The sequence below is a fragment of the Chelonia mydas genome, chromosome 17 (assembly GCF_015237465.2).
Source record: "Chelonia mydas isolate rCheMyd1 chromosome 17, rCheMyd1.pri.v2, whole genome shotgun sequence".
Taxonomy (NCBI): domain Eukaryota; kingdom Metazoa; phylum Chordata; order Testudines; family Cheloniidae; genus Chelonia; species Chelonia mydas.
The window spans coordinates 5,748,897-5,775,661 of NC_051257.2; the positions used below are offsets into that span (position 1 = coordinate 5,748,897).

General features: G+C 37.7%; 1 protein-coding gene across 6 annotated transcripts in view; it reads left to right on the plus strand.

Annotated features, from left to right (window-relative positions):
* BRIP1 (BRCA1 interacting helicase 1) overlaps positions 1-26,765 on the plus strand; it is a 130,600-nt gene that overhangs the window by 72,661 nt on the left and 31,174 nt on the right. For all 6 annotated transcript variants that reach the window (XM_037880368.2, XM_037880367.2, XM_037880366.2 and 3 more), the window contains 2 exons: positions 17,943-18,102; positions 21,946-22,067. In XM_037880368.2, the coding sequence (XP_037736296.2) occupies positions 17,943-18,102; positions 21,946-22,067 (282 nt within the window). The remainder of the gene's footprint in view (positions 1-17,942; positions 18,103-21,945; positions 22,068-26,765) is intronic.

A 26,765-nucleotide genomic window follows, 5' to 3' on the forward strand; every position in this document is an offset into this window, starting at 1 on the left:
GGTATGTGGGCCAGCTGCTAGAATTCCCTGGGGCAGCCACTGACAGCAGTTAAAATCTGTGTTTAATTTGCATAATGCTAATATGGTGCTGTTGGCTCTCGGGAGACTTTGAGGTATGGTTTGGGTGCTATCCTATCCTTATGCCATACATTGGAAAGGGGGGTGGGTACCTTTTACAGCTTATTGAACAGTTACAATGATCAGCAGGAGCTTGCAATTTCTAAAGTGCCTGTGGCACTTCCTTTTTACATGGGGCAGATACTTTCTAACAACATCTGCATGGCACATAAAGGAGAATCTACAGCGACAGTCAGTGGCAGATTATTAGACATAATGTCTAAAAAATTACATGCTATACTGGTAGATGAGTTTTTTTCACCTGAATTTCACACCCTACATAGCAATGTAGTTTAATATTTTATTACACTGTTAGTTTAAATGTCTTGAAACATACAGCATCAGAAATATAAAGTAAAAATCCATTATTGTTTCTCACTTCTTGGTTCTGGCTTGTTAAATTGCAGCAAGCTGAATTGGAGCATCTTGCTTAACACGTGGTCTGATTAGCACATTTTACTTGCACATTGTTCTTACTATTTAAGCAGGAATTGCATGGGAAATGAGGTTTGTCACAGTCAAGACATTTGCCATGCTCATTTTTTGAACGAGTCTAAGTAGTAAATAATAATATTTTGCGATCATTACATTTTTCTCCTCAAGTGCTTTCTACTGAAAAGAAAGGAATAAAAACAAGAATTAGCAATAAATAAGAGTGCAACCTAGAAACATTTCTTTGTTAAATAAAAGTGCTGTATACGTCTTGCCTCGGTTGCTTTGACCTTACCATTGTTCTGTACCACTGCAGCCTACAGAGTGCCCGCTCCCTTTGGCATTTCTTAAAGGTTCACTGCCTGATGTGATTTGAGATGTGAAAAATCAATGTACCAGTAGACTGATCACAATCTTACGATGTTTATATTCAAACTCCTGTCTTTGAGGTTTATTATTAATGCATTAATGAACAAAGGTAAGATGTCAGCTAAAGCAGATAAATTTGCAATGTTAAACAATTTACTGCAGTATTGATAGCTTTCCATGACCTTGTAAATGTACATAGGTTGCATTGTGTCAACATTCATACAGCTCAATGGACAGGTGTCGCACACCCCAATGCAATTAATATTAATTTTCATCCTGTAGACTGTCCCTAGTTTCTTATAACTGTACAAATCGCTATCTGAGCGCCTAGGACAGAGGCGAAGGATTGCATTAGCATATAGATTAGACTGATTTTTCCCCCCTTAGTATTCTATCCAGGTCATGTTTGAGACGGAATGAAAAGGTTTGCACTGTTTCAGCCCATACTATGCTGTTCTGTGGGAAGGAGGGGGAGGGAAACCCTTCAGTTTTACTTTACACTATCTGTAAATTCATATATAAAATCCTAATTTGTGTGTGTCCGTGTAGTAAACACTAACAACCTTAACGAAGAGTCTAAGAGCATCTGTTGTCACCTTGATGGATGTAACTCCCCCACAAAAGAGAAAACAGCGCTGAGAATACATATTTAAGCAGCATATTGTGCATGAGCACATATAACAGCACATAAAAAATTGGGATTGCTGTACATATTGAAAATCATATATTGGGGTGTCTTGGTAAATTTTTTTTGTTCTACTTTAATGTGAAGATAATAGGCCTTTGAAATCCATTCCTAAAACTAAGCTCCGAATCAGGTGGGAAGTAGTTCATATTTACATTAAAATTTAGTGCGTGGTATAGTATATTCAGTGCATTCTAATGCAGATGGCAAATTCACAAAATTGTCTTTTGTAAATTGTTTAAATTTTTATATAAATATAAAGAGTTGCAAGAAAACAGATTTTTCATACTCAACACTTGTATAATTTTGATCATATTAATACAGTGGGTAAACTCAAAGGAGTTAGATAAATCGACAGTTAATGAATGACTGTCCAGAATAATGTTGCCTTGTTCTTTGACTGTATTATAGTTCTTTTTGCTTGGTAGACAAAAGGGAGAAAACATGGGCTTCTTTTTCTTACTGTGTTCAGAGAAAGAATATTGGCTAGTGGTTAGATCAGGACTTGGAGTCAGGATTCCTAGGTTCCATTCCTGGCTCTGCTGCTGGCTTACTGAGTCTATGGAAGCAAAAATCTTATTTAATGTCTTCAAAGCAATGATTTAGGATGACTAAATGATGATTTTTGCTGGACCAGTATAAAATTTCAGTGTCTTGAATTTGAAACGCCTTATAATTTCATCTACTTCCTTCCTTCTAGGTGTGATCACGAGGTTCAAGTCTGGTCAGAGAAATAATTTTTCAGAATCAGATATTCTCAAATCACTGCTATTCCTCTTCAGATTTCCTACCTTGCAGGAATGTAGTAGTATCTCTTGACATAAACAGTTTAGGATCCTAGTGTATGTTAAATATGACTGCTGAAAAAAATCGTACAAAATAGATAAGGACTGGTAATTCCTTTCCTGCTACATGTGTATGTTTTGGGCCCTTATTTAACTCTTTAAAGGCTTTAGGCCAGATTCTTAAGTGGTAAAAATCAGCACAGTTCCATTGAAATTCATGGACTTGCACCAGTGTGCACCATCCGAGAGTCTGGCCTTCAGTTTTCTCTCCTTAACTAGGTTATTGTACATTGTGAGGTGGGTAACCCTTTTTTTGTTGTTGTCCCTGTTGTAATTCATGCTTTAATCTCTAAGAGATCCTATCTGATCTTACTTTTTAAAATAGTATTGTTAGATACATTGGTCTTGTCTACAATGCCCTGCAGGGATGTAGACATAGTGTTTGTTAACTTTGGCAGATTGTTTTAAGTTAGTAAGACTAGTTCCTTAGTGTCTTCTACTTTACTGATTGCTATTGACTGAAGTGCATGCTACTAATATCATTACCATTGGTGAAGGATCATCATTTGCGTTGGCTTACTTGTAGAAAGTCTTTCTCGCTTTGCATTTCAGTATTTTAACATTGGTTTCATTCTGGGCCCAGAACTATCCTAAATTATGTTTGCTGATTAACCCCACCCCCACACACCAGAAGCTTTTAACCAGCTTTGAGAGGCTAGTCTGATATTTTCCTTTTAAACTGTATTAACTTTCCTTCACGTTACCCAGTTAGAGTTGACCACTACACACAACTCTTGGTGTTCAGGGATTGAAAATGGGAGTTTTTTACATTGAGTTCTGTTTCTGACTTACTATATGATGTTAGGCAAATTGCTTAACCTTGCTTTTTCTTCTTCAATTTCCCATTCTGTAAATGGGGGTAATCATAACCACCTTTATAAAGTGCTTTGAGATCTACAGATCAAAAGTGCTATATAAATACTTAGTTACATTATTTTTTCTATTAACAAGATAAGGAGACTAAAAGACAGATCCTGCTATTACTCTTCTACTATTGGAATCAGTTCCCCATGACACACATCCAGCTACTTCAATTTACGGTGTCAGCTGCACAGCATTCTCAGGCTTGGTTGGCCCAAGGCCTAGAACTACGAGCCTGTTTTGAATCAGTTTTCCCACATGGCACTGTGCTTCACTGCTAATGTGCCACTAAGCCAATCTTGTCTGTCTCTCTCATTTTTTTTTGTTTGTTTGCTCTGGAAAAAAGAGGTCAAGGGATGATTGAAATTGGTTTTTTGACAACGGGTGAGGAAGAGGACAGCAGTGTGGAATGCTAACCTTGTTACAGAATATATATTTTAAAAGTCACATTTGATTTGGAAACAACTTCTAAATAGTCCTTTTAAAATACTCTCACTGACAGCATTCTTTGTAAAAGAGATTGTTGTCTCATTAGCAAGCAAAACAATATAGCTAGCCCAAGGTAAATGTTTATACACACAAGTACTACTGTAGCACAGAAAGCTGTTGTCTTAGTCGACTTTAGAACCACAAAAGAACCAGATTGCTTAGAAATAACTGTGATAGCTTTAAATGATTCAGTGTTTCAAGGTTTGCCAATTTGTTTTGAGAAAAATATGTAAATAGTTTTGGGAAAAAGTACAGATTTTGCATAAATGGCTACTTTTAACAGTGGAAACAACATATTAACAGTGTTGTTCTGGAGTCTTTAGCGTGCAAAACATTTCATTTTTCATTACTGTTGTCGCCATTCATATTTTCCATTATTTAAGGGGCTTATTGAAAAATTGATGGTTTGTTGGTACCAGAGAGACATCCTGTAGGTTGCAGTGTTGATTTATGGCACGTGGAACACAGTTCAGTGCTTCAGTTTCCTGCTGGTGAGCGGCACTTTGTCATTGTCCCTAAAGAAAAATCATACCAGTGAAATCCCTTGTGTTTCCCCCAAGTTGAGTGATGCATACTCTTTCTTCAAAAATGATGATGAATTATTCACCTTTTATTGTGCTAGTGTGTGCACATAGTGATCCTAACCTTGTTCATAGTACAGAGCTTTTCACCATATACAGGGTTTAGTTTAATTATGTAGTTGTGTTGCATTTTTTTTTAAACACACTATATGTGCCAAGCCTGTGTGGGCCAGCCCAGATTTTACTCCAAGTTTCCTAGAGTATGCAGATGTCTCTCGTGTAGGTCTTGGTCATAATGTTGTATGGGGAGAATATCTGGTAGTGTTTTCTTGCAGAAAATTGTTTCCTGAGAAATATAGGTACAGTATTTCAAAACTGAAAAAGATTTTCTTTTTCAAATGAGTTCTTGAAGTTTATAGATCTCTGTCTACTGTGAGGAGGTTTGTCTTTAAGCTGATTCTCTGTTTTTGCAATAGGGTGCGAAAGGTCTAAATGCATCAGTCTCTTGGGATAGCACTTAATAGTATGGATTTCCTGTTGAGAGTAGCTTTCTCTTGGGATATGCTTAAAGAAAGCAGGACAAGAGGGCAGAAGATTCCGCAATAGAGGCCCACCTGTTAAGAATATTAAAAGCTTGTATGATCTTTCTTCATAACACTGGAAGAAATTTAAAATGTCAGAAGGAATGTGAGATTTGGATAAAGGTCTATGTTCAGCTTCTTGAATCCCATCTATAAACTGATGACATCTCACAAATAAAGTCTAACTTCCTTTTTAGGAAAGAAAAAATTATTAAGTGTTTGATATCCACTTATTTTTTAAAATCTTGTCTGTCGGTACCAGCCTGAGCGATCTTAAAATCATTTTATTTTTAACTATTTTCACTTTAAATGTATAGACCTTCACTTTATAGGCATGAGTTATTTTCTTACTGTTCATTAATTTAGGGGATCTTTCAATTCATTTTAATTCTCCAAATTTAAAGTACCAGTAAGTAGTCAGGGGAGGCAGTTTGGCACAGGCCAGAGCATCTAATCTAAGCTCTTTTTCAGGTCATCTGTAAGCTTGAAAGTTTGTCTTTCTCATCAACCGAAATTGGTCCAGTAAAAGATATTACCTTGCCCACCTTGTCTCTCACATTTTAATTGTCAGATCTAACAACGAGAATAAACTTTTATTTAGGAAATAATTAAAAAGTAGAAATGCAAAACAAGATAAACAATGTTATAAAAATTCAAGATGAAACTCACATGTGAAAGATGCACAAGTGCCCACCCTTTGAAATATTATACATACAATATTTGAGCTATAGGTGACATAAATTGGTTGCTGCTTTTAGTTTTAAAGAATATTTTCTGCAGATATTTTTAACAGATATGTGTTTGGAAGGGGAATAAAAACTAAAATACACCTACTTTATTAAATATTGTATAGTGTCTTCCATAGTATTTATCTTCATAGATATTGAAAGGTAGGGGGCTGCAGCAGCATGACCACTCCCAGTGCAAATTTAATGGCCTTTCCCACTTCCTTCTGCACTGGCTGCTAATGGGCTCAACTTCCCAGGTGGCAGGAGGACCTCTTCACCCCACATAGGAAATCATAAGACATAAATTGGTCCAAATGCCTTCCACTCCTCTCCTACACAGTCCCACTTCTATCAGCCTCATTGTCGCAGTTCTCTGTGTTCTTCTGTATGCTCCCATTCAGTGTCCTCCTTCCATTCTTACCTTTGTTCCATTTTTATTGCTCCTGTTACTAATTACTTCTTGCAATTCCCTCCTGATCCCAATCCTCCCCCCAAATTAAAAAAAAAAGTGGTACTAAGAGATGGGTCCTTCATCACCTGAAGATTTTGTTTCTGCATTGTTGTACTCTCCTTCTGTCCTTTGAGTTTTTTTGTCTTTTTAAAATTGTAACCTCTATGGGATGATGTGTTTCTACTGCACCTATCACGGATGATGTGCTGACCTTAACTGGCCCTTTGGGAGCTACATCAATATTAATAACTAACAATAATTGGATTTTTCATGGTATAGATTTCTAGTGATTTTGGTGTGTTATATACATTGGGTTCTAAATCTTTTAATAGACAAGCTTGGCAAATTAGTATTTTTGGAAGCTTTTAGCATGAGTATTACTAGCGCAGTGTCCTGCCATGACTTTTTGAAGAAATCACATTTAGTATCAGTCTATAGTATTAGTGTTGAGAGTTTTATATAAAAAGTAGGTGGACCCTGATCAGACATAATCTTCAATAGATCCTTGAAGACATTTGTACTTAATACCACTAATGTTTAAGGAGTAGGCCCAGTATATCTATCAGTGACCGCCTGCATGTTGGGATTGTATCCAAAACACACACCTGAGTAAAAATACCTAAAAGAAAGAACAGAGAAGCAGGTCTTCCTCCTAATGCTGTTTTGCTTTACCAGTGTCTCATTCCTTCTGTAACTTCCCTCAAGGAGTTCCCTAAGAGAAATACTAAAAATAATCTTTGCAAAAAATGACAATGTGGATGCTACGTTCATTCTTAATTCAAAGCTAGAACATATAGCCATGCAATTAACCACTGCGGAGGACTGATTAGGGCCTGAGGCCAGTAGGAGAGTGGTCTGGACAAAAAGATACAGCTGCAGATAAATAGGTGATTCAGCAAACTTCATCATCATGGAAGTTTATTAAAGGAGATGTAAGACCAATGGAACTAGACACTGTATAAAAATGTCAGTATTCTGAGATCATCAGAGGATTACTTTCATGGAAAATATGATCTTCACTATTTTAAGATCCTGTCTGCTTAGGCTGCGTATAGATCTTTTCTGAGAGGAAGGGAAAAGGCAGCTGATGTAGCTGCAGTTATGATCATGCTACAACATATGAGCAACCTGGACTAGTTCTTGCAGACAGTCCAAATGGTGAGAGACATCCTGTAGTAAGAAAAGAAAACTGCATTTGTGAGAAATAAAACATACTTTATGGTTATCCCTGTGAAGAAAAAATATAAATTTGTATTTTAAAAAAATTGGTTGAAATTATTGTTAAAAGGCTTTGCATTTGTAGAAAGTGTAATGTTTTTATAATTATACCAAATGCTCCTGCAAGAGCTGGCCACAGTATTTTACATACAATTAGTAGTTATAACGACTGATGTGGAAGACTTCCAATGGGATAGTAGTTGGTTAGTGGAATGTAGAACTCGTACGTCAGCAGTTCAAATCTTTTTATTAGATGTTGGTCTGTCCCGTTCTTTGAGAACAGGAGCCTGTTCTACAAAACTCACCACCACAGTTGGCAGTTGGTACCCTTACTGGCAGTTTTATTAGGGGAGCCAAAAATTGAATCACCATGGAGACCGAACTACCTTCTCGCCCAAAGTTATGGTTTCTCAGATTAGGGATGAGCACTTTGGGAAAACTTTCGCTGCTGTAGCCCATGCTGTGCCACTTCAGTGAATGAAAAGACATCAGTTTCTAGGGCTAACTAGGCATCTTTCACAAATATTAAATTTATATATGAAAAAACATTATATAATGTTCACCAAGGTAAGTCTGCTTCACTTGCTGAGCTCATGGCAAACACATACCTCCTTACTTGGCAAAACTAAAACTACCATTGATTTTAATTGCAGCTTTGCTGGAGTCAGAAAGGAGTGCTGGATAGGCACCACTTTAGTTAAAATGAACTTTTAAATTGATCTCTCCAATGGTGATTGCCTCATTCCGTGGCCTAGGCAAGTGGATATATCAGTCTCTTCGTGAACTGGTATTATAGAATTTAAAGTGGAATCGAGGTTTATGGCTAATGTTTTGGGATCTGGACTGATAAAGACACAACAAAGAGATCAATAAAAAAGAAGAGCTGTCAGACAAACACAGAAATGTGAATGTGTAATTTCCCAGCTGACAGAAAAAGGCAATGTACAAAATGTAGTTAAATATAACCTAGTACGAAATTTAAAGCAAAGCTATTAAAAATATTCCACTTCTGGTACGGTCTGATTTTAGTTGTTTTTGTTAAATAACTAATGTGTTTTAAAAAGCACTAAAGTGCTTATCACATGTTCTAGGCAAAATCAAGCAACTTTTAATGTTCTGAATGTTAGTAAAAAGCAACAAAATTATCACAAAGTTAAGTTTTAATAATTTTGGTGGGGTTTTTTTTTTACTATATCATAAAAATAATTAGATTTCTGTTCCTGAATTACTTCAAAAAATCTATATCAGTAGCAGTCATCTTGTCCCTTATGATTTTTTTTATGATGTTTATAATGAGTTCTTGTAATTGAAATGTTGGAATGATTTATTAGATTTATGCTTGAAATTAGTATCCCCAAATATTTTTATTTTTATGTGGTTATCTGGAAGAGTTTTATGTGCAACTCAGCCAAATGTGAATAGAGCACTAACTTGAAAGGTGAAAAACAACAGTGTGGAATTAAACTTTTTTTTTTTTTTTTTAAAGTGGACTGTGGTCTGGTTTTGTTCCCTCCTCGCCAATAAGATTTCCAGGCAGCTGGAATTGCCCTTGCATGTGTTTTCCTTGGTCTGTTGCTTGTGGTTTATTTCATGAACCTGTAGAATTTATGGCCATCTTCACAATTTATAAATTATCAAAGGGCTTGAAGAGCACAAATTCAAGTTGACAGCCTCTCTTGTCTCTCCATGAATTTCATAATCATTGATGAAATACTTGTGCACCCTATACTTGTACAGAGGGATGCAGCTGGGCACGGTTTCTGTACATCTGCAGTTCTTTAAAATGTTTCTGGTACTGTGAGGTTAAAAGACTCTTCCAAAATTGGAGGGCAGCGGGGAGTGGGAGAAATAAGTTTATAATAGTCTTGAGACAGTTTGTAACTTCCCAAGTGTGGAACCAAAATTATATACTTAAACTTTCAGTAAGTTAAAAATTCACTGTGATCCTCTTCATGTGTCAGAGCCTTGAGGCATTCTTTTTTTCCCTTTGTTTGATACCCCTGATCTCCAGGTCCTTTTGTCACAGCTGAATGCAGACTGGATGTTAGGACTCCTTTTGGAAACAATCAGTGTAATCAGTTATAGAGAGTGACATAAATTAATCTTTGTCCCACACTTCGCCGGAAACCCCTGCCCTTGCTGTCCATAACTAAAAATAGAACCCAGAACTAAAAATAGAACCCAGAACTGCAGCATGGCAGTGTAGAGTATTGCCACTTGGCCACTATTTTTTAACTAAAAGATTTTTCAAATGTATTTAAAATTTATAATTACATGATAAATATAATTTAAGGCCATGTAATTAAAGGGAAATATTTCAAAATATGGAACTTTAGCTGTTTTGAAAAGTTACTCCAAAACTCCTCCCGACCCCCTCCCATTTATATAACCTGTAAATGAAATTATATTGATGAACTGATTCTGAAGAAGTTATAGAATACAATATTATAAGAATATTGTGCATTTTTGTGTCTATCTCTTATATGTTGATGGATGGGCTGGTATGAGCCCCTTTTTGAACAAGTGGTTGTTCTTGCTGTCCCAAATACACTGTATCCATTTGAGTTTCACCAAAATTGGGGTTTTTTGAAGCTTGGCTGCCAAGCCACTGGGTTGGGTGCATCTGTATTTTCCGTTTCTGAAGTTTTATGCTGACTCTGTGTAGAACTTCTGTTTGACCCTTCAAACACGTTTCCAGCCCACTGGAGACACACTTTGATTTTGAAGCAATGCTTATTCAAAAAGAAAATTCTGGTAGCAAACACATGAAGAGCTCTGCATGGGAAAAGGCTTTTAGATCAATGTTAGTCCCTTGAGGATCTCTGACTTTTTGCACTAACAATGGTGCCGATACTGTGATTTTTATTAAGGAAAGCCTAATGGCTGTTTCTCCACACCTTATTTCCAAGTAACAATTAAATTGATTCAGAGATGCTAGACTGGTAAGTTTGATAAAATGGACTTTGTAGCTTTTCAAAACCCTCCCTGTACAAATAAGGTGAAGAAAATGTGGAAGTTCCAAAGGGGTAGGTCTTTTATGTATAATTGCAAGCTTTCAATGGGGTACAGGATATTTGTCTAAGATTAGTGGTTACATAGGCAGTGGGAGAATAGGTTCATGGGCAGTCATTGGGTAATTAAAGAAAGCACCTCAAGATCCACTTGTTTTAGAAGATTATGATATAGTATCTAAATACCATGATGACAAGCCCATTACAAATGAGAAGGATGCACTACTTCATTGCTGTAGTTTGCAGTGTAATAAAAACCAATGGTTATTTAACTGCTGATTAGTTCCAAAGCTATTATCTGAATCCTTCCTGCACCATCAGATGTCTCTTGGGAATGAACAAGGCTCCATCATCCTTTCTCTTTGCATATTCTCTATGTTGTTAAATTCCACAAATGTTCCCTCTCTAAATGCTGCTAGATGCCCATTTAAAACCAACATGAAAATATTAAGTGCATATTCGATGTAAGGGATTTCTGAGTAACAGGCCCTCGGAGTGGGGCATGTAAAGGAGAACAATTAACTGATAGTTTTGTGTTCTCCTTTAGACTCCTCACCTCATTCCCAAGGACCTATTCCTCATAAATCAATCAACCAGGGGATAGTGCAAAGAAAGTGACTGTTTTCCCATAGTCTTCTGCGCAGTATGATTGCTGCAGTTTAACTTGTCAGCTTCCCTTTGCTTAAGATTTTGGAAATTACACTCATGTAGCGTTAGCAAATCTTTGGCTTTGTTGCATGGAATAGGAACCCCCTTGCCTGCCCCTCAGATTGGAAAAGCGAAAAAAGGAATCTGGGAAGGGAACATATCTATGAAGTAGGATATGAGGACCACAGCTGGAGGCTGCAGAGAGAAATGGTAAAAGATGCAGAGGAAACCTCTTCTCTCATATTTCACAAGATATTGGAAAGCTTCAGCGGCCGTCTAAAAAAACAAGAAACAGCAGAATTGGGAGACAAGCCTAGATACTAAAAACACAGCTCCTGGGGAAGAACTTGCAACTGTTTTAAAATTACAAGGGGAAAAAAAATCAAATAAACATCCATCAGCTTCTGGGAAGATGGCAGATTCTACTTGCCTAACAAGATTTTCTCCTTTCTTGGAGGAAAACCTCATTTCATTTATAGAACCATTAGAGAGTCCATATTTAAAGGGTTTAATAAAACATATATAGACTGCCTTGCCCTGCAAAAACTATTATTCCCCTGGGTAGAGAAAGTGACTGACTGTGGGCATTAATGGCCTCCTCCTGTGGTTTCTGGCATTATACCCCACTCTTATTTGTGTTTTTTCCAACCCAAAGTGCTATTGTTTTTCATTATAACCCTGCACTTGAGTTCACAGTTCCTATGAAGCATGGATGTGTGTGATATTTTATTTATTTTTATTTATAGGTATCTCTATAGCACTCATTATTGTGTCTGTGTGTATAGTGTGAGTGCGTATCATGTTTATAAAAGCATTTGCATACCTTTTCTCTATACGAGAAAGATCCTGTATATGGAAAACACCATTAAAATGGAATAAGTACATTTTATATGAAATTGTTTTAAGCTTGCCAAATATTAATTATATTCATAATCTGCATTTTTACATACAGAAGGTAGACTTGCTGGTGTCGTGGCAGATATTAGCTGTCAGTTAAAAGACAAACCTGAAGTCATCAAGGGCCAGTAGGGGCTCTGACTGTATTCCTCAAAGGGGAGAGGTAGACAATGCTGCTTACATTACTGTGTAATCCACAAAAGTGGAAAGAACTTTGGCTTTGCAGATGGTTTCTGATGGATCTGGATGAAAGATGTTCTAATACACTCTTTGCCGATAGTGAGTGGAAGTTATTTCTTTTTAAAATGAGAAGAATACAGTAGAATTGACTGGGTGAATTTCAGATTTTTAAAAAATCTGTGGAGATTTATACAGTGTCTACAGTTTATATAGATAAAATCTTTGAAAGTGGGACCTATTTATTGTTGATAGAGTGTGAAATTTTGAAGCAACCCAGTGAGAGGTTGATTACCCTGCTTCATATTAATTCTCCTTATTATCATGTGGTTTTTGCATTAACAAGAAGTTGAATCATTCTGTTTGTAAACTTTCTGATCCAGAGTTTCTAGTTGTTAATTTGTGAACTGGAATCAGTGTTTTACATATTATAAAAGCGAAACCTACCTGCTTATTACAGGATAATGGATAAAATGTACCCTTTTTTTTCTCTAGACATGTATACTGTCATGCAGTCTGAAATGGCTCATGAGTGAGAGTGCCAGCCTCAGGGCAGACTGTCTAAAAGCAGAGCAGATACCCCAAACTTGTATGTTCTGTAATTAGAGTTCACCAACCCAGTAACAAATGTGAGTGCCCAAAGTACTAAAATAGTCTTATAATGGAGTCACAGTCAGTCCCCTTAGACACTCCAGTCTACCTTGCTGCCCTGGCAAGCTGAATTATGTGATAAATGGTCATTTTCACCATAATTCACAAAATATTCAAGTTGCTCCCAGTTCTAAGAGGCCAGTCACTTACCCCAGGTCAGGTTGTATCTTACATCTCGTATCAAAGACAAAGCCTGTAGCCAATCCTGTAATAAACTATTTAAAAGTTTTTAACTGGGAAAAAGAAATGAGTTATTACAGGTTAAGGCAAGCAGGCATATATACACAAATGGATTTGTCTGTGATCCAAAAGGTGACATAGTGGTAATAATCTTTCAGTTCAAAGTGTCTTTGGAGGTTAACCCATTCCAAGCAGCATGGGGATCTCTTTGTTTATGTTTAGGAATCTTTGACCCTCAGAATCCAGACAGCATAAAAAAGATTCAGTTTCTCCTTGTCAGAGATTTTTATGCCCTCCACTCTGGAGCTCAAACCTGATGGGATGAGTTCATGTGTAGGTCTCTCCTTCCTGGGGGGGAGTTAGGGATTGGTCCAGGTTCCAGAGGGAGCGGTTTGCACAACCTGAGGCAAAGGACTGAGACAGTGTACAGTGAGTAGAGTTGAAGGGGGTGGCAGAGGACTGACAAAAAGTCAGGGTTTGACTATGAGAAGCATAATCCTTATTACAGAGTTGAACTGTGAACTTAAAAATCTTTGAATATATGGAATCAGGTGGTTGTACTGCAGAATTGTTAAGAAAAATACTAGTGATCATTCAGCAGTAAGAGAAATTAACTTAAAATACAAAGAAAAGGAGGACTTGTGGCACCTTAGAGACTAACAAATTTATTTGAGCATAAGCTTTTGTGGTGTATTCCGATGAAGTGAGCTGTAGCTCATGAAAGCTTATGCTCAAATAAATTTGTTAGTCTCTAAGGTGCCACAAATATTCCTTTTCTTTTTGCGGATACAGACTAACACGGCTGCTACTCTGAAACCTAACTTAAAATAGTTATTTCTGTCCATCGAACCAGATCTACTTAATCTCCGTTCATATCAAATGTGTGTTGCCATTCTGATGTCTTGAAAGGTGTGTTATGCATCATCAGGCAAAACGATCAGGTGAAGGAATGGATCTCTGGATGTCTTGCTCCCTAGGGTGATAAAATTCAGACTGTGGATTGGTGGGAGAAGGGGAAGTGATGATAACTAATGGCATAATTGCCCCCAGCCAATCAATCTACAAGAGCCTGTGTTCACTCCATACTTTTTTTGATTTTAGATTTAATACACATTTTCATTAAGCATAGAGAGCATGTAAAGCAAGCAAACTATTTGATTACAAAAGGGCTAACCTGTGCTAATTTGGGATAACAGATGCAGAGACTACAATCTGTTAGGTACAGCTGTTGTTAAATGGTATGTCCATACTTTTTATTACTAACTTTTTGTCAAGTTTATTTGAGCTAATTTAAAAGTATTGAAAACTAGAGCTTTTAGGATCCAGAAGATGTCAGATGAAAACAGCATCTTTGGTTTCAACCCCAGCAGTGGGTCTCTCCTGTCTTTGATCTTTCTAGCTGGCAATCTGAGAAGCAAGTAATTTCCTACTCTTTCTTTTCTTTCAACAGCCCCTTGCTTTGAGGGTGTACCACATGGTGCTCAGTAGTGGCCACTCTGACATTTAAGGTGTGTTGCTTTGATGGACTCTGATGCTTTCCTGGGGTACCCAGGGTTGTAAGGCACCTCACTACCGCCTGCCCTTAATGTGAGGGAGCCTTGTCTATGCCTGCCAGGGGTCAGCTCTCTGGCAACTCCAGCCACAGGCAGCACAAGTACTCCCCTCTCAGCCTACACAGGCACCGCTGTCCCTCATGCAGGTTAGCGATAGGCACACTCCAACCCCTTAGTCGTCTGAGTGTCCAGCCCCTGTTCCACTGGACACTCGCAGCATTCACTGATCTGTTACTCCCAAAAGAATTGTGCACACCAGCTTATCAGTTTCATCTTAGGACACAGCTCTACTTAGCAAACAGCACTTAGATTTATTTGTGGCGAAATCAAGTATACGTTTAACAAAAACCAGAGATTAAAATGATAGCAAGTGGATTAATGGAAGCAAAAGGTTACATGTAAAATAAAAAGAAAAGGAGTACTTGTGGCACCTTAGAGACTAACCAATTTATTTGAGCATAAGCTTTCGTGAGCTACAGCTCACTTCATCGGATGCATTGTACTTGTGGCACCTTAGAGACTAACCAATTTATTTGAGCATAAGCTTTCATGAGCTACAGCTCACTTCATCGGATGCATTGTACTTGTGGCACCTTAGAGACTAACCAATTTATTTGAGCATAAGCTTTCGTGAGCTACAGCTCACTTCATCGGATGCATTGTACTTGTGGCACCTTAGAGACTAACCAATTTATTTGAGCATAAGCTTTTGTGAGCTACAGCTCACTTCATCGGATGCATCCGATGAAGTGAGCTGTAGCTCACGAAAGCTTATGCTCAAATAAATTGGTTAGTCTCTAAGGTGCCACAAGTACTCCTTTTCTTTTTGCGAATACAGACTAACACGGCTGTTACTCTGAAACATGTAAAATAAAATCATAACATACATTCTGGAGCCTAAACAAACTGACAAGATGCCCTCTTGTCTAATAAAGTACTTTTATTCAAAGTCCTCACAGCATTTTCCAGCCAGGATGACTGAGACCCTCCTTTTATGAGACCAAGCCCATTGGCAGCTTGTCTCCCCAAGTGAAGGATATCACGGCATCTTTCTGTACCCCTCAGTATATTAGATAAGTCATTTGTTCTTTACCCATAAACAGGGTTCCCTCCCCTGCTCTTTGTCTCTTCCTGTTCGTTTCTTCTCTTGAAGTCACAGATTCCCAAAGTCCAGCCCCATTTTCAGCTACAAAACTGGTAGCCATCATGCCTTACATAGCATCATATCATGGTGTGGCTTAATGGCTTTACGGGCTGGGATACAATGTAAAGTGAGGAAATGAAGGCATGAAGAATCATCAGGGACCTGTCAAAGATGTGGGGGAGGGAGCTGTGGAAATTAGGGCTGTCAATTAATCACAGTTAACTCACTCGATGAACTCAAAAAAACTAACTGTGATTAAAAAAATAAACACAATTAATCATAGTTTTAATCGCACTGTTAAAACAATAGAATACCAATTGAAATTTATTAAATATTTTGGATTTTTTTTTACATTTTCATATATATTATATATATAGTCATATTTTCATATATATTGTATTCTGTGTGGTAATTGAAATCAAAGTGTGTATTATTTTTATTACAAATATTTGCACTGTAAAAATAAACAAAATAAATAGTATTTTTCAATTCACTTCATACAAGTAATGTAGTGCAATCTCTTTGTCGTGAAAGTGCAATTTACAAATGTAAATTTTTTTCATTACATAACTGCACTCAAAAACGAAACAATGTAAAACATCAGAGCCTACAAGTCCACTTAGTCCTACTTTTGAAGCCAATTGTTAAGACAAACAGGTTTGTTTACATTTACAGGAGATAATGTTGCCCTCTTTTTATTTACAATGTCACCAGAAAGTGAGAACAGGTATTTGCATGGCTCTTTTGTAGCCAGAGTTGCAAGATACTTACATGCCATAGAATCATAAAATATCAGGGTTGGAAGGGACATCAGGAGGTCATCTAGTCCAACCCCCTGCTCAAAGCAGGACCAATCCCCAATTTTTGCCTCATATCCCTAAATGGCCCCCTCAAGGATTGAATTCACAGCCCTGGGTTTAGCAGGCCAAAGCTCAAACCACTGAGCTATCCCTCCCATATATGCTAAATATTCACAGCGTCCTTTGTGCTGTGGCCACCTTTCCAAAGGACGTACTTCTGTGCTGATGATGCTCATTAATGCATTTTTTTAATTAAATTTCTGACTGAACTCCTTGGGGGGAGAATTGTATATCTCCTGCTCTGTTTTACCCGCATCCATAGATCATAGAGGTCCTCTTGAGGTCCCTTCCAACCCTGATATTTTATGATTTAAGAATCTGAAGTGCCTTCCAAAATCTGAGAGGGACAAGGTATGGAGCATGCTTTCAGAAGTCTTAAAAGAGCAACATTCTGATGCGGAAACTATAGAACCCAAACCACCACAAAGAAAATCAACCTTCTGCTGGTGGCAACTGACTCAGATAATGAAAATGAACATGCGTTGGTCTGCACCGCTTTGGATTGTTATCAAGCAGAAGCCATCATCAGCATGGTCACATGTCCTCTGGAATGATGGTTGAAGCATGAAGGGACATATGAATCTTTAAGTGCATCTGGCATGTAACTATCTTGCGATGCTGGCTACGATGTTGCCATGAGAACGCCTGTTCTCACTTTCATGTGACATAAACAAGAAGCGGGCAGCATTATCTCCTGCAAATGTAGAAACAAACTTGTTTGTTTTCGTGATTGGCTGAACAAGAAGTAGGACTGAGTGAACTTGCAGGCTCTAAAATTTTCATTGTTTTATTTTTGAATGCAGGTTTTTTTATACATAATTCTACATTTGTAAGTTCAACTTTCATGATAAAGAGATTGCATTGCAGTACTTGTATTAGGTGAATTGAAAAATACTATTTTTTATTTTTTTACAGTACAAATACTTGTAATCAAAAATAAATATAAAGTGAGCACTGTACACTTTGTATTGTAATAGAAATTAATATACTTGAAAATGTAGAAAACATCCAAAAATATTTAAATAAATGGTATTCTATTATTGTTTAACAGTGCAATTAATCATGATTGATTTTTTTAGAACTATATGAAAAAATGTGATTGTGAGCTTTTTTGTGCATTTCATATGCCTTCACTAAATAAAATTTACTCAAACTGAATTGCATCCACTGTGTTTATTCCTGTAAGAATCCATCAGTACAACACCTGTCACAAGATATTTCATTTCTTTTTTGAGAATTCCAAGGCATAAGTATATAAAGTTGCAGCAGTGGAGAGCATAAATGTTTGGATTTTGAAATGCAGTTGCTTACATTCAAATTGCACAAATTTCCAGAGTGTCAAGTTATGACTAATATTGACAAATACTGAATAGTATGCATTTTATAAAGTTGTGATTGGTATTTTTATTGTGCATTTTATTGGGGACATGTTTAGTATGTTTTAGAGCCTTTTGAAAAATTAGGTGACTGAATATTCACTATGGCACTCTTAGATTTTTTTTTTTTGTATGTTTGTTTGTTCAGTTGCTGGATAAATTAAAAGATCGCTGGATGCACACTGGTTTATGGAGAAACTTGGAGCTGGTTAAGACAGTCATTGCAGAGCCTAAAGGAGGAGACAAGGCTGACTTTGATGCACTGCTCCAATTATACTATGATGCAATAAAATATAAAGGAGGAAAAGGTAATTGGATGGCTGAGGATGTCTGAATGAATTTTTAACTCACGTTAAGTAATTAGTGTAGACTTTTCAGGTAGAAAGTGTGGCTGATATTTTAAAAGTCAGACTAAGATGGTGTTGTACAATTTATTTTACTATATGATATGATACTTTTGGATTTGAGAGGAGTTGTGCCTGATTGTTTGTACGTAATGTATTCATATATTCCACACAAAAAACTTTGTTAAAATAACATTAAGGATGCAAAGTCAAGCACTATGAAGTTAGGATATGCCAGTATTAACCTTTATGCCCCCTTGTGCATACAATACGATACAATCTTTAATTACATTATCACATACTCCTGTTCACAGGAGCCCTGCTCTTTGAGTGATTGTGCACATGTACGTTCTACCGTAGATGTGCGTGCACCCAGTGCACTCAAGTCAGAGACTTTTGCCAGCCTTCACCTCAGGTATCTGCAGGCCTGGCTTTGCTCAGTATACCATCCAAGCAGATGCTCTCTGGACATGCTGGTTTGCATACCTGCAAGAGTGCTTCAGTCCATGAGTTGATGGATAGATCCCCAGAATGTCTGCAAAGGTGTTCCTTTCTTACCACCAGAGTTAACAAGTACTCTTGTAACAGATGTGTCCTCCAGGGGCTAGGATGCCAGTCTGGGGCAACTTCAGGCTAAGGCACTTGGCACATCACAGGAGACTTCTCTCCACATGAATGTATTGGAGCCGTGAACTATTCATTGGGGCTGTGAAAGTTTTATTACCACCATAAGTAATCAGGTGGTTCAAGTTCTTATCAACAAACACCACTTCTATGTTTTCTCTCAACAAGAAGGAAGGTGCAGGGTTGATTTAGCTTTTCCAAAAGGTGATCCATTTGTGGAACTTCTGAAAGAGCACTTTCTTACCAACAGAAGTTGATCCAATAAAAGATATAACCTCAACCACCCTGTCTAATTTTTGCTAAAGGCATTTCACCTCTCAGGGATGAGAATTCCGTTGCAAATTCTCTCAGCAGACACTTCAGAGACCATCGTGAGTGGTCAGTAAAGGAGGAGATTTTGCAAGAGATTTTTCTCTCAGTAGGGATACCAAGTAATAGATCTCTTTGCAACATATCTGAACCACAAATGCAGGAAATTCTGCTCCAGGGCAGGCCACAGCCTGGGTTCCATGACACATGCTTTTCTTCTTCTCTCGTCATCTGCTGTATCCATTCCCTCCAGATCCTCCAATTCCAAGGCTAATCAGGAAATGAGGAAGAGACCTCGTAGCACCTGGTTGGCCAAGGCAGTACAGGTACACGGACCTACATCAGCTCTCAATTCAACTGCCCATAGCTCTGCCTATAGTTGAGGATCGCTTCTTGCAGAACCAGGGCAAAGCACTGCACCCCAGCCTACAATCTCTCCACTTTATGGCTTGGATGATTTCTGGTACATCAATGTAGAGAAAGTCTGCTCTCAGGATGTCCATTCCATTTTGATAAACAGCAGAAAGGAATCCACTTGAGCCCCTTATGCACCAAAATGGAAGAGATTTTCAGTCTGCACCAAATCTCATCAGCTGTCACCAATTTGCACAGAGATCAGACATGTATCGGACTACCTGCTGCATCTGAAATCTTCTGCCTCTCAGTTCAGTGAGATTCCATTTAGCAGCCATTTCTACATTATACCCACCAATGGAAGGATTTTCCATCTTTTCACAATCTTTGGTAACCAAGTTTTTTAAATGACTTATTCATGTTTACCCTATTGTCTCTGAACCAGTACCTCCATGGGACATGAATTCGGTATTGTCACTCCTAATGGGTTTTTCTTTTGAACTATTGGAAACCGCTTCCTTACCATTGCTGTCAATGAAAGTAGTATTTTTGGTAGCAATTACTTCTGCGAGGAGGGCTTCAGAGCTCAAACTCTTCTTGCTGACCCTCCTTACATGATATTTCAGAAGGACAAGGTCTCTTCTAGGTCACTCCCTAAGTTTGTGCCTAAGGTTGTCTCGGCATTCCACCTAAACCAGATTGTACATCTCCCAATATTCTTTCCAAAGCCCCACTCTAACAAGGCTGAGGAAAAGCTCCATATTCTAGGTGATTGAAGGGCTCTGTCCTTCTACCTGGACTGCACAATCAGATCATCTCCAGGCCTTTTTGTAGCCTATGATGAAAGGGCAACCTGTTACAGCCCAACACATATCACGTTGGATTTCTGACTGTATCGAGTTCTGCTATGATCGAGTAAAGGTCTCCTCCTCCTCCTCCTCCATTCTACTAGGGCTCATTCCGCTTCATCAGCCTTTTGAAGTAACATACCTATAGTATGCATTTATAAAGCTGCAATATGGTTGTCAAACCAGACACAATTTCTCAAGCTGATGCAAACTTCAGCAGGTTGGTATTGCAGTCTTCTTTTCAAGTAAACTAGAGTCCCGCCACCTGCAAGGAAACTGCTGGTCAGTCACCCGCTACGGAATGTATATGTGCACAATCGCTCAAAAGAAAATAAAAAAGATTACCTGTACAGTAACTTGTTTTTCAAGATGTGTTGTGCACATGTGTGTTCCATAACACCCCATTTTCCCCACTACTTTGGATATTCATTAGAAGGAATGGAGAAAGAGGCAGCACCCACACCCCTTTATACCTTTCGCTGTGTGCATGAGGATAGCAGGGATGTATGCCTCGGCTGCTGGTACTTCTGGCAAAAGTCTGACTCTAGTACATTGAGTGCACATACACCTACTATGTATATGCACACAGCACATCTCAAAGAACAACACTTTAATGTACTGGTAAGTAACCATTTCTACCTCGCCTTCTACCTGCTGACCCCTTGCCTAGCCAGTCCCAGTCTCTCCCTGTGGCTGCCATGGCGTATCCTAGCCTCAATCGCCAGGCTTCTAGTCTCAGTCTACCTCCAAGTCTTCTAATTTGATCTCACTTTTCCTCTTCCCGGGATCTTCATCCTGATAGGACGACGAGTTTGGGGTGGATATCTCCCCTAGGCTCTTTCCCAATCCTAAGCATCCCCACTGGCTCCTCATCCACTCTGTCTCCAATTTCCCCTTTCCACTCCTGCTTCCAGGCTCCCTGTTCCAATCCACTCCCTCCACTGCCACCTCCTCCTTTCAGGTCTGGGTCCTGTCCCCTTTGCATTCAAGTAACTTCCTCTTCCCCACTGAGAAGATTCTGCTGTCATTCCTGAAGAGTTCAACCCCTGACCTGACAGCAAGAGTCTCCTAATTTAACGGCAACAGTGGTCTCTCAGATAACTGGATCCTTAAGTATTTTTACAGTAGACTTTCTGTCCAGTATAGACTCCAGATGTGTACAGCAAATGTAATATTTACCCTGTTAATTTCTGAGCAAAGCCATCATTCTGCAAAGCACAGAAACATGTTTACAGTGCATTGTCTTACAAACTTAACCTGACACGTTTTATTAAAAAATACTCTAAATATCAGTTCAGTCAATACAGCATAATAGTAAGAAAGAGAACAAGAGAACACCATTATTGAAATGATAAATTTAAAGCACTCTTGCTGTAGGTAGGTACAGTTTTTCCCCTATGATGCACTTCTATATTATATAGTGCCTCTTGCAAACATAATATGAAAATGGCAAATTCAGCTCATCAATATTATTTGTCTAAATTATATTAGCTACCATAATGCTTCTGTAAAAAATCATGTATTTTTATTTCAGCTCACTTTTTTCAAACTGATACACACTGCATTATGCTGTTTTAACTTGTGTCTTGTCAAAGAATACCATAAAACTGCCTTCTGATAATTGATGATTTATTCCCAGAATGATTGCTAATTCTTCTTTGCTTTGTTCAAGATGGAGCACTTCTGATAGCAGTATGCAGAGGTAAAGTTAGTGAAGGCTTGGATTTCTCTGATGACAATGCCCGTGCTGTTATAACTATTGGTATTCCATTTCCAAATGTGAAAGACCTTCAGGTAGGATATCAACACTTAACTAAAAGATTTGTAACTTAAATTTGTTATGTCTAAAATACTTCATCATGTACGGAATACTGTATTACCAAATTTTGTTCAGGACTCTCACCTGACCTCATTTTGAATTCTTCAGCATGCTTTCTACGTGGTAAAATTGAGAGGCTATGTGGCTTCTATTTTTAGATTTTAACACTTGTTAATACTACATACTACAATAAATTTATTTTAAGCCATTGTTTAAACAAAGCTAGTCATGGTGTTTTTACATTCAAAGTGCCCACTGGCTCCATTTTTACCAACTACGGTACAGTTTTCCCCCATTATTTCAAAGGCTATGCCTGTTGCACAGATAAAGACTCCTCCTTGATTTATCTGATATAGTAGGATATGTGGTAGCTAACATCCAGTATAATTGATGGGGAAAAGATTATTTTTTAATCTATTTGAGGTTGTTTCCTAAGAAAATAAATAACAGATACAAATTAAAGTAAGAATGTTAAGATGGGTAAAATAGGTTGAGAGGTAAATATATAAATATAACCTAGAGATGAAAGATTTTCATACATTCTTTCATTGTTGGTCGCTGCATGTCTCCTCTTCAATCCCCATTGCCTCCTTCAACATCGCTATGTGTGTGTAGCACTCTTTATTTAGCCTGGGAGTAGAATAGTAAATCTTTTTACCAAAGCTAATGTTGATACTTAGCTTGCTTCTTTAAGGTGTGAAATTATTACATGAAATGATCTCTTCCTGGAAATTGAGAACATTGCTTTTTTTTGATGATTCAGCTTCAGCTGATTTGAGGCATAGATCTTAAAGTGGCTTTTGAATAGTAGGCCTAAATTAACTAAATTTCTGGGTCAGTTTGTATCTTTGAATTGACCAAAGTGTCAACCCCTTACATTGCTGAGAAGTTATTCATGTGAGTATACTCCCTGATTTTGGTGGCACTGCTTTTGTCAGTAACTGCTCATCAGTGGGAGTAAAGGGTTCATGTTTAGGTCCATTATGTTCTGTAAAGGGATTAAAAATAATAGAGTATGAAAGAAAGGTGTAATGAGTAATCTGAGAGAGACTGACTTGCAATGTATGTACCCAAATAAAAAGAGTACCCATTAGACGTGTAACTAATACAGACTTTTTTTTTTTTGGTCCTTTGTAACCCTGATTGTTATTTCAGTCCTTCCTGGATTGGGGGGTAGTCAGTGGGAAGATTACGTATTCATGAAGAAGAGGAACCTGACATACTGGGGAAACTCTGGTATACGGACAGGAGTTGTGGAAGCTTTGCCACATAATTGTCTTAGTCCTCATTTCAAATGCTTGTGTTGGTATAGTTTTGGTCCTCTGTTAATCAAATTCAGTGAGAGATTTGGTTCTGAGGGCTTGTCTATACTTCCGGCTAAATGGGCACTGCTGCCATCGATGCAGTGGTGTCGATTTAGTGGGTGTGGTGAAGACAAGCTAAGTCGATAGCAGCGCACTCTCCCATCGAGGTCTGTACTCCACCTCCCTGAGAGGCAGAAGATAAGTCAGCGGGAGAGCATCTCCCGTCGACATAGCGCAGTGTAGACACCACTGTAAGTCAACCTAAGTTACATCAACTTCAGTTACGTAACTTGAAGTAGTGTACCTTAAAAGTCAATTTACAGCTTAAGTATAGACCAGCCTGAATGCTTGGTAAGTCGTTTCCCTCCGCTAACTGGTGGCATATTTCATGACTCTCAGCCACTCCCCTGAAAGAAGCAGAAATGAGGAAACTCAATTAATAGACTAATTGAAAACCTGAATAAACACATCTTACAGCATGTGGTAAAAGTTGACATGCTTGAGACATATTTCTAGTGGGAACGAATTCCAAAAACAAGGGAATGCTATGGAGAGTGCCATATCTTTGACATAAAATTCTACAAATTATCTCATATCTGTTCTATAGAGTTATTCTTTCTTTGTACAGCATCCAGCAGAATGGGGACCTGGTCCATAACTGAGGCTGCTAGGTGTTACAGAAGCACAGAAAATTATAATAATTGATTAGTTAGACTTCAGAATACATCAAATACATTAAATTTAGTCTTCAAAATTTTAATTCCCTTTCCCTTCAACTATGCCTCTTGTCAACTTGCTTTATCCAGTCTCTAAGGTGCCACAAGTACTCCTTTTCTTTTTGCGAATACAGACTAACACGGCTGCTACTCTGAAACCTGTCATAAAACTCTGACACATCCTCCAGTAAAAAATGTCATGGTTTGCCTCATGAGCAAGATAAATCAGAAAATTGCATTACTAAATGATACGAATAGATTCGTATAATCTAACTGAGGAATAAAGAAAATACAGATCAGAGTTTCCATAAGTAAAAGTTCCCCAAAGTGTCTGAAGCCATTTATTTCACTGTTCAGTTAAGCAAGTGCTGCCAATCTTAATATTGAAAATCTAAGCACAATATTTCAGTGAACAGACTATGTGACTGCTGTTTCTTTTTTCATGTGACCCTTTTGTAACGGAAGAAATCGGTGTGTTTTCCTTACATGCAATATGATATCTTGCTGTTGACATTTGTTAGTTTTAATTATTTAGGGGTATTTACCACTTTTCAACTCACAACATTGGAAGTATTTTTCTTTTACTGCTGTAATTGCTTTATGGGTGCCTGATTTACACCCAAAGATGTATTGCTACACAGAGTAGAATTTGCTCTTGGTTTACTAGTAACAAACAGACCAATGGAAGAAGAGTTCAGTGTGATGAAAAGTGTTTGAAGTGAAGAGAGAAGTCAAGAGTGTAGGCAACAGCAAAGCTGTTCTTGTGCTCAAAGTGAATGTCAATGACACACGTTCACTGTTTCATGATAAACTCCTTTAGCACAGTAACTTACTAGAAAATATCCACCAGTTCCAAGAAATGTGCATGTTTTGCTGTTGATTTCGAAGCTGGCAGTAGCAACAGCTGGCCACATTTAAAAGTGTACTTTTGTCTTCAATATGACTGTTTCACAACCCTAAAAATTATTGCCACCAAAGTGTCCGTTTTTATTTTGTAAATATGGCACCATAATAAGTTAACACTGTTTGGAAGTGGATGCAAATCCCCTAAAATGAGGCAATTGTTTAAATACAAAATCAATGTCATCCTCCAAGTACATTTTTCAATGAGCATCCTCTTCCATAAAATCAAGACTGAGAGATACAACAATACAGTGGAAAAGATTAGCATTTATGTGTCTGGTTAATCTCTGGGCACATATAGACACTAAGTAATGAGCTAAGAAGAAAGTCTTTGTAAAAAATAAAACATTGTGGTCCCTACAATATATAAAGCCAGAGGGTCATCCTTATCAGTATAATCCAAAATAAATAGGGATTTTCCCCCTTTTGGGATATGAGTATACAAAGAGTATTAACGTTAAAATATATCCATGTTTGCATTAAATGTTTTATAAATAACTGACTTGAATTCTTTGAGTTACTAATTAGAGGTAACTATCTCTACTAAGGTTTCAGAGTAACAGCCGTGTTAGTCTGTATTCGCAAAAAGAAAAGGAGGACTTGTGGCACCTTAGAGACTAACCAATTTATTTGAGCATGAGCTTTCGTGAGCTACAGCTCACTTCATCGGATGCATACTGTGTCCACAGTATGTTCAGTTAAGCAAAGTATGTGGACACAGTATGCATCCGATGAAGTGAGCTGTAGCTCACGAAAGCTCATGCTCAAATAAATTGGTTAGTCTCTAAGGTGCCACAAGTCCTCCTTTTCTTTTTATCTCTACTAAGTGTAGAATTCCAGAGTTTCCACCCTTATGATAAAGGGAGGCTGGTTGATCTAGTCAGGAATATAGAGGTTGCAGTACCAAATAAACATAAGAACCCATATTATTCAAATGTATTTGTAACACTATTTATTAGTGTTCTCTGTGTGCCAACTAAACAGTCATCCAACTGTTGGTTCCTTTTCTTTCCCAGTGATAATAGCCACCACCATTACTACTACATAACTTTGAAAGGTGCTTTATAAAATAAACTCATAATGCTGTACAGAGCTAACAACCAAAATGAAATATCACATAATAAACAAATTGTAGAGCTGCCAGACACTGGTTATAAGTAAGCCAAATCAAACAAACAAGTAATAAGTTTGGACTTGATAACCCAAACTGACTTAGCTTCTTTAGTTTTTGGGATGCATTCTGCATTTTAAGTGCATCATCAAAGATTTCTTTATTGTCCAAAATGCATGTGTAGGTATTGCCTGAGTTAAAAAAAAAACCCATGCATCCTATAAGGACTAGTAAGATTATATTAGTTTAAGGTGCCTGCTAGTGCAATGTTCTTTCAGTGTTTCTAGCTTAATCTTTTTTTTTTTTTAAATCACTTATTACTCATCCATAATATTTTCCTCCTGGTTAAAAGATTGGCACACAGTGTTTTAAACTCAAAATGTACATATACTAAAAAGTCTTGTTCCTCATTTTAAAGTTAGAGGGGTAATTAGAGGTATAGAGGTAATAAATGTTTTATTTTAGAGACCTTTATATATTAAAATAAAATTTTGCAACACTTATTCTGTAATGTGGTTGGAACCCTCCCACATTGACCCTGCAGTAGGTGATCTCCAAAAGTGGATGATTTTTATATTCTAAATGGTATTGTGTGAAACACTAAACTCAAAGAGGTGAGTCAAGGATAAATTATATATA